The 9330-nt window shown below is 35.0% G+C and overlaps 1 protein-coding gene across 1 annotated transcript; it reads left to right on the top strand.

Moving 5' to 3' along the window:
• Nucleotides 1–4590: 4590 nt before the first annotated feature.
• LOC103265011 (cAMP-regulated phosphoprotein 21-like) lies at nucleotides 4591–6927 on the top strand. The gene is made up of 2 exons (XM_008062713.2): nucleotides 4591–5035; nucleotides 6135–6927. Exons 1-2 carry the CDS (start codon nucleotides 4931–4933, stop codon nucleotides 6390–6392), a joined length of 363 nt encoding a protein of 120 aa, XP_008060904.1. The 5' UTR covers nucleotides 4591–4930; the 3' UTR covers nucleotides 6393–6927.
• Nucleotides 6928–9330: the final 2403 nt, after the last annotated feature.

The following is a 9330-nucleotide window of genomic DNA, read 5'->3' as shown; positions in this document are numbered from 1 at the left end:
ATGAGCTGGTTCTGGCAGGCAATCATGTTTTACCTTTGATTTTCTGTTTTTCTTTTTTTGATACTAACAAGATCTTGCTGGAAAAACTGTGGAGCATAACTCTTGTCCTCTTAATTGTTTTAACAATGGAGAAAATAATTAACACAATAAACAGCCATTGAATACCTGCCACATGAAAGCAATTATGTGAGGAGTATGAGAATTAAAAGACTGTATAAATAAATAGCACTACAATTTAGTGAGTACAAGCAAGGGTGCTGAAGTCAGAAAACCACAACTTAAATTCTAGCTTTCCCTCATAGTAGCTGTGTGACCTTGATGAGTTATCATGTGGTTCTAAGTCACAGTTCTCTCTTCTGAAAAAGAAGCTTAATAATAGTGACTGCCTCCCAGGATTGTCCTAACAATCCAAAAGAAATGCTTAATTCAGTGTTTGGCTTAGAGTAGTGATTAACAAATATAGCTAGTTTATAAATGGAAAAATCTTCAAAGAAGATGAAAATATAGGAGAATTGGTAGGAAGCCAAGAAACAGAACTAGGTAGATAGATATTGGAAAGTGGCAAGATGTACAAACTTTAAAACTTCAGCAAAAAGACAGAAAAGCCTGTTTAAATTAGAATTTTCTGTCTTCCTATTCTTCACCAGCTATGCCACGGTCAAGAATGTTCTGAGCCACTTTAATTTCACCTTAAACCATGTACAAAGAGCAAAGCTTGAATTTAACATCAAGGCTCTTGCTGCTCCCTTAGGAATTTAGAGCAATATTTGTATCTTGGCTCGTCAAAGATTAGTAATTTTTATATTAAACAGATTGTTAATGCTAATCATGTGAAAAGACATTCCACCACATTAAGAATACTTCATTTAATAAATACAACATGCAAATTACACTGCTTGGATGGATTTGGGAGAGGCCATGAGAACCTACTAGCTTCTCAAGAAATTTGCTGCGTGGAAATTTGCTCTCATAACTACTCCCTCCCCTGTCTTCAACCTCTATAACTAACAGCAATAGCAGAGAGAAACTCAAAAATAAAGATGACGACTTTGTTATTTCATTCATTTTCAGAACATTTTAACTCAAGAGTTAAAATAATGTCAATCACAATCATGCCCATTTATAATCCCTAATCAATTTACATTTTGGTTTTCATAATTGTGCTGCATCAAGAGACATTTTTTTTGGCTGCATGTTTAATGAAATATCCTCCAAACTATAGATAGTATTCAACAACTATTGTCCTTTAGTAGAAATCCTGTTCAATTTTCAGATTTATATGATTCAAACATTTTAAATCTTATAAACACCTCAATCTTAGCAGAGTGTGTTATTTTATTTGCTAGGAGGCATTTGTCCATTCCTAACCCTTTTACCTTCAGAAAATAAATGACACATGTGACTCGAAAATTAAATCAATCTTGACTGAAAAAGAAATAATAAAAATAGCTAATGTCTTTATCATCTCCATAGCAAGCCTGCGGGGCAGACATTGTTGCTGCTTCAGTTTTGTAAGATGCATTATATCTTGCTAATCCTCAATAAATATGAAAAAGTGATCATTTCACAGCTAAGAATTGACAAACCGGAACACATTTCTCATTTGAATAGACAAGATAAGCAGGTTGCCACCAGTGCTGCCATCTCTGCCTACGGGTGTGTTGTGTCCCGGGCAGACACTGTTGGTTCATCTTTAGGTCACTGCTATCTCATTTCTATTTGTCTATTTCTCGATCAGAGCTCAGATTCACATTCCAGACAACTACCTGTCTTAAGGACCATTCTGTTACCTATGTTCTGCGACATAATTTAAAGAAATGAGTAGCCCCAATTAAACCATTCCAGGTGTAAATTTCATGCTTGGAGAGAGAATTGAGAAAAGAACGGGACTCATGAATATAAATTGGGCTCTCCTTACACTTAAGTTTTCATTTTGAAATTGCAGGGTATTCACTCCCCACATAAATCCTTATTTGCCTTAAGTATGTTTACTGTGGGAACCCTAGTGCAGAGCTGGTAGCCCATTGCTATGCATAACTGAATATTAAAGTTCACAAATCATCAGGAAGAGGAGAACTGGTGAGGGAAACGCTTGCTGCAATGCAGCAGCATCTGTGCTGGCAGCAAAGCTGAGTCCTGCTCTCACGAGCTCTGTGCCTTGATTGAGATGGGGCCACCCAGCCTTCCCACTCTTTCTCTCTCTGAATATTATTTGATGTGTGCTCTCTCTTCCTACCAAGGCATTCTGTTTTCTGAATGTCTTAACAGCCCTGTTATTTCTTCCTTCATTCAGTTTTTGTTTCGAAGCTAGTGTAATAAATGAATCTCTTGGAGACCACCTCTGTTTTTGAACAGTTGACTCTGAAAGAATGGAAGGATTTGATAAGTGAATACATAAATAATCATCAGACACTACACCACTCACTCCTCTTTCCTCCCCTTCCCTCCTCTTCTTCTCCCCTTCTACCCTCTCTTATTTTTGCTTACATAGTAGCTGTATATATTCTGCAAAGGATCCATTTGAGGCCACCTGGGCTTTCACTGTATGATCAACTATGAGCCAAAATATTAAGTGACATTTCTCTCACTTTCAACTTGTGCTTTGAATCTTCAAACAGAAATTAGGTCATTTTATATTCACAATCACATGGACTCGAGAGTGAGTACACATTGCCTGCTCATTGCTGTAGAACTAAATGGTAAGGAGGTCTGCTGGCCATAAGTTTTCTACAATCATTCCAAGCTATGCTCTTACACATATAATAATTCATGCTGTAAAGAACTTGATGTGATTTGGAATAATGTCATAGTAAAATGGTAATATAGCCACAGAATTTTCTGGGCAATTGGTTGTAGGAATTAGAATGAAAGATCTAGACAGTGACAAACAATAGAAAACAATTTTTTGCAATTAATGTTAAAAGAAATTTCTCTCAGGTGCCTCTGCATATGAGGCCTCCTGAGGGGTAGCAATAACAGGAATATGGCCTGAGTTACTTTTCTGGTTTCCCAAGTCTGATGGTTTTTCCTTATTGTATGAATTGTAAACACTCTAGGTATGCAGACCTCTGGGATGATCTTCCTAGTCTTAAATAGACTTGCCAAGAATGCTAAAGGGAGGTTTTGATTGTGGACTCTGGACAGGCTATGACTGGAAGAAAGGTAGCCATTATCCTTAATTATATTCATACCATGTGGTGTCTTTACAAGAATTTGAAATAATTCAGTAAATTAAAACCTTATGAGAATGAATTAGGATGAATAGTGGGAACTTAAAACAATGGGACACATATTCATAAAGGTCAAAGGGGCTACAAAATGATGCGATGATATCTGTAAACAAACTGGAATGATTATATACATATGATTTTTTAAAGATCATATTATTATACAATTTCAAAAAATAAATAATTTATGAACAACATAAAAAATAAGGTCAAAGCATACCTTTTTAAATTACTCATTGACTTTACTCACCAACTGTAAGCACAGGACAGTCCTCCCAAATTGGCCTTTTCCCAAGCTCTCTCAGGTGTTCCAAACTGAAGACATCTTGCCTCTATCTTATTTGATGAACTGAGCCAATCTTCTAATTCAGTGACAATTTGCAAGCCACATTTCCACACTGTTTCTAAAATGAATGAAGATACATTTTTATATATCAAAAAATAAAGTAGTGTCTCCTGTACATACGATAATATAATTTTATTATCTTCAACACAAAGTTAAAACTCTCACATGCAAAGTATAGGTTATTGATTAATGATGCATATTCATCAGCTATTTTTTTAACCTTTGGTTTCAATATTTAAAATCTGGTTGTAAAACTTAGCTCAGTGTTTGTGTTAAGAAAATCAAGGATTTTAAAGATTCTTCTCAAAGAATTGCTTTAAGATGACTGTTCCACTTAGTCTCAGGTACACGGCATGGTTAATAATATGAACTCTAGAAAGATCTCATTTTGCAGTTTAGAGTGAATGGGTTTCATTTCTCTACCACTATATCATTTTCACCTAAATCATAACTTTCTTCCCAACATTTGCAAGGATAGACAATGGCCTGTCTTTAAGAATACATTTTAAAACACTCATTGTTGTAAAGATTAAAAGAATTGGAATAAATCAATTCTAATCTACTTAAAAAGAAAGCCACCCAAGTGACCCACCCAGAAGGATACAAGCAGGTACATTTTTTAAATGTTGTATTTTGTATTTTCTATTATATATACATGGTCACTTATTGGAGTGTTTTGCCAGAACACTTCTTTTGGGAGTTAGTAGGAGCTATTGGTGAAACAGAATAAAAACATGACGCACCTTACCCTTACAGTTGCCTTTCTGTCTAAGGCAATGTTTGTTGAATTATTCAGGGTAGTGAGTCATTTTCTTCACTAGGACATAAAAAATAGAGTTCATCCAGATTTAACAGGCTGTTTGGTGGTCTCTGTGGAAAATGAGATATTCAGGAAAATGGAATACTAAGGAATGAATCCATTTAATTTTAAAACAACTTGATAATCTGTGAACTCTCCAAAATATCATCAAATTTTTAAAAAGCCAAATATAAAAGTTATAATTTATAGCTGTTAACTGATGTCAATAGAGTCGTCTGTCTTTGTGCCATAAAGAATTTACCATTGTCACATGTGCTCATTGGACCATTTTGCATAACAATAGAATTGTCAATGGATTTTGAAAGCTATAATCTTGTTCACTCTGAGAATTTTTTTTAAAATAAGCATTCTTAGGAAACAAAAATCTGGATAACACATTCCTGATGTGGAGATTGAGCTGTTTGAAGATTACCTTGTGAACGAGTGCTTTTACCTGAAATTTCACTGTGTTTTTTCTGGCACAACCCATTCAAAAGGTTGCTTTTCTTCACAGGTTACCAGCCAGTCTTGTCTGGCCAACAAGCGTTCCAAGGCCTAATGGCAGTGCAGCAGCCACCTCAGAATCAGAGCGTGATGAGCAACCAACAAGGAACTCCGGTGCAAAGCGTGATGGTTTCCTACCCAACAATGTCTTCTTATCAGGTGCCCATAAGCATCTTGGAAAATCGTGGGGTATAAAGTAGCACTTGCTGTGGTAGAAGCTGTGGGTATGTCCCTGGGTTGGTTGATTGGCTGGGTGGTAGATACTTGGGCCAGCCACTGTTGATAATTGACTTTGAATCAAGATTATAGCAGAAAAATAGAAAATATATGCTACTATAACGATTATGACTTTTGAATAACCTGCTAAGTTTGTTTACATATAAACTTTCTATTCATGGAAGAAAATGTATTAGTAGAAAATTTGATTCCTAAAAACCTTCAGGCTTTTATTGAAGTTTTGATTATTGACAGAAAGTCCTCATGGTAAATTCTCATTCATTTTTGTACACACTCGAAGAAACTTCATTCTGCCAAACTTATAAGAGATTTTAAAATAGTATCTCAGATTAATTTAAAGGGCATTTATGAAACCTAAAAACTACATTTTTCAGACTAAATTCAAGTTGAACACTTAAAAAGTGTTTTGTACCCTTTTGTGACATATACTGAAATACCCCAGAAGTAGAAATAAAGAGTTAGTAAAAAGCTTTAATCATTAAATTTAGATGTACCAGGTACTTCTGACTTCAAAGAACCCATCCTACCCTGACTATCTTTACTCACGTTGCATCAGCTGTTACTTCCAGCTCCGATTAGATGTCCTCTAAAGCTACAGGTTGAAAGTGTTGTAGGTGGAAGGTCCCAACCCACTTTGTTTGTCTAAAACCAGAAAGGGAGAATGACTCCCAAACTGAGAGAAACCCAGAGTGTGACATCCAGACCTCAGTCTCTGCAGAGCTTTGAGAGGAGGGAAGGAGACTCAGAATTAACACATTCTGAGCACGTACTGCAAGCCAGACATAGTGCCAGGCACCATACCCCCATCCCTGCAGTCCTCTCAGTGGTACTTTGAAGTCAATGTCATTATCCAAATGGTCTAGGAAATCAGAGAGGTTAAGTGACTTTCCCAATGTACAACAGCTGATAAATGGCAGAGCTGGGATTGATGACCTGTTAGGTCTAACTCAGAAGCTTGACTGTTTTTCATGACTCCTACATAGCCTCTTCATGCAGGGTTCTTGCTTGTGTTTTTACACAGGTGCCAATGACCCAGGGTTCTCAAGGACTGCCCCAGCAGTCATATCAACAGCCAATCATGCTACCTAACCAGGCAGGTCAAGGGTCACTCCCAGCCACTGGAATGCCTGTTTACTGTAATGTCACACCGCCGACCCCTCAGAACAACCTTAGGCTGATTGGCCCACACTGCCCATCCAGCACCATTCCCATGATGTCGGCAAGCTGCAGGACAAACTGTGCAAGTATGAGCAACGCTGGCTGGCAGGTCAAATTCTGAGAGCTCTGGCTGTGGTACATTTCTTCATATATTACTCATGGCCTTTAAGGGAAGAGGAACAAGGTGGGAAAATTGACTGAGGACTTAAGTATTCACTCAACACTCAAAGATTGCTGCTGGTATTCTGTACAAAAAAAAAAATCAACAAAGACTAATTCACACATTAGCTGGTTAATGGTGCATATTTCTGTCATGTCTGCTAGGTATGCCTTTATAGCTTAGCTAGTGACATGAATTCATCAAGGTAAGATTTTCTCCTACCACTGAATACCACTGTGTAGATTATAATATCCCTAATTTGGATTAGTTTTGTACTTTGTGTTGAGTTTGTGATGCTAAAAGTATTTAAAAATTATATACTGAAATCACATTGTACCAAAGCTGTAATGGAAAAAGAAAAGAAGTGAATTAATGGAAGGAATAATTTATATACACTATAGAGCTTTCTTTTTTAATGGATATATACTGTATTGTAGTGTTTAATCAAAATAAAATTATTTGACCTTATGAAGGAAGGTCATGTTTTTAACCACCAGTTTGGTTCACTCTTTCTTCTAATGTGTGTTTTATTATGTGTCACTGTTTTCCCCTTGAAGCACTATTTTATGAAGACTGCCTTAAGAAAATGTTCTGGATATTTGCAAGTGTACTGGCATCACATGGGGAGATGTAGGGAAAGACATAACTGCCTGCAGTTTATTGTCATAATACTGCAGGGGTCCTGAAAATAAGATGGCATCCATTGCATGACCCAAATATCTTCCACTAGGCTGCACCTCTTAACCTGGCTGCATAGGGGATACAATTTCAACAGACATTTCAGAGGGACAAGCCACATTTGAACCATAACACCAGTATTATAATATTCCAAATCTTATATTATTTGTACTGATTTTTTTTTGCATTAGAGTATTTGAGATGACCATGTAGAAAGATAGTTTTATTAGTGAAGCGTTTCCAAAATTTAACCTATTACCAGGAGAACATTTTATTTTTCATGTTGATTTATACTTTATTACAATCATGCACATGAATACATATATCTCTATATAAACATATAGTATATATACTTATATGTACATATATAATATGTAAGTATATGAGTATATATAAGTATATATCTAAGTATATAAGATATATAAGTATATAGAAATATAACTATAGTTATTCCCAATGATCCTTTAAGCCTCTATGTGAGTGCAAAAGAGAACAAAAATATTTATGCATTCATTTTTTTCAGCAAAATTTTAATGCACACTTGATTATATCCTAATTATGTGGCACCATTTAAAACAAGAATACAAATAAATTTAAAGCACTTAGATTTATTCTTGTAAATGTTATCATACATTTGGTTATCCTTTGATAGTCAGACTAAATGTTCTAACTAGGACACCAATGAATTTACCTGTAATTGAGTTATTGTTTTAAGACAGTTCTACAGGGTATGGGGTGGAGCAGAAAAGTGTGTTATACATTATGGAAATGGGATTATGTAATTAATTATAAATTTGGTTGGAAGACTTGGAATAGAGTTATAAATTATAAAAATAAGTGAGGTATGTATGAACCAGAACAATTTTTCAAGAGAGATTTGATAAACAAAGCAAGTATAATCAAGGAGAAAAATGCTGCAGCAAAAATTAATTTTGAAATTTAATAAATTTGTTATTTAGACTTCTGCCTCCACTTGTGCTAGGAGCTAAAGTGTGATGGGGTGCTTTCATACTTCCCTACTCTTATTATCTGTATTATACTTGTATTTCATAGATACAGGTGCAAACAGTGGACAAACATGCAGGCCCACCTCTCACCTGCACCCTGGCACTTACAGCACAAGCACCTTGATCATTTACAAATCTAAAAAAAAGAAAGTATTGTAAATACCTCTCCCACAAAATATCATCAAAACAGATGTTTTAGGTTTTGCAGTTCAAATACTATCTTAAATATAAATATAACTATTTTATATACATATAAAATAAACATATTTTTTTTAATTTCCATGGAAGACTCTTTCCTTTAGATATTTATAGCTGTTATATGAAACAGATGAGTGATATTTATAATTGGGAGACAGGGTTTATCAAGGTTAAACAACATTTTTAAAAGCTGTCTGGAAACCTTTAATATGTCACTTTATATTATGAATGTTCAAGAGGGAGGCATAATTTGCATAGTTTATCAAACTTATTTGAGCACAATATCTTTTGGTCACAGAATGCATCAAAAGACTAATATTGGGAGAACCATATATATTTTTTAATTGTCTTAAAGATGTCTAAAACTAAATCGCAAATGGAATTCTTTCATTTCTACAGAAACAGTGTCCTATATTAAAATATGATATCAGAAACCTACTTCAACTATGACGTCTTTTGGTAACCACTCTAGTATGAGCTATAGCACTATTTTCTCCATGAATATGCAAACCTGGAAGGTAATGCCATATTGTCAAACTTTCTCTACTTTTTGCTTTGAATTCTTAACATTGAAGAACTTGATATCTATATTTCTATCTATAATTATAGTTATAATCAAATAGATATGTAAGTATATAGATAGAGTTGTCTGTAATGAACCTTTACATCTTAATGTGTTTACATCTTAATGTGTGAGTAATTATTCATTCATTTAGTCGGCAAGCTTTTATTGCATGCCAACTAATTTCAAGATCTTGAGCTACAGTCTAGATTATCTGCATTTAAGAAGCTTATGAATTTTTGGAATTAATTATACCTGTATAAAATTAAATAAAATTATAGGAAATTAGCCATAGGTCTCATGTGAAAAATAATGCAAAAAGATTTTAGAGAAAGAAGAGATGGGTTCCGGCTATATTTTGTGATGTTTCTGTTCAGGCCCATATTGGATAGAGAAAATCTGGGCTCTCAAAGTTGAGGACAGGTGGGTCCTAACCCCAGCTAACAGAAATTTC

Source organism: Carlito syrichta, unplaced genomic scaffold (genome assembly GCF_000164805.1).
Source record: "Carlito syrichta isolate Samal-C Ts95f unplaced genomic scaffold, Tarsius_syrichta-2.0.1 Scaffold305799, whole genome shotgun sequence".
NCBI lineage: Eukaryota > Metazoa > Chordata > Mammalia > Primates > Tarsiidae > Carlito > Carlito syrichta.
This window is presented reverse-complemented; position numbering and strand designations above follow the sequence as displayed.

Bases quoted from the DNA above. Each gene is read 5' to 3' on its own strand.
- LOC103265011 (XM_008062713.2), top strand. From the start codon at position 4,931: ATGGCAGTGCAGCAGCCACCTCAGAATCAGAGCGTGATGAGCAACCAA. The intron at 5,036-6,134 runs GTGCCCATAAGC...GTTTTTACACAG, and splicing joins CAACAATGTCTTCTTATCAG to GTGCCAATGACCCAGGGTTC.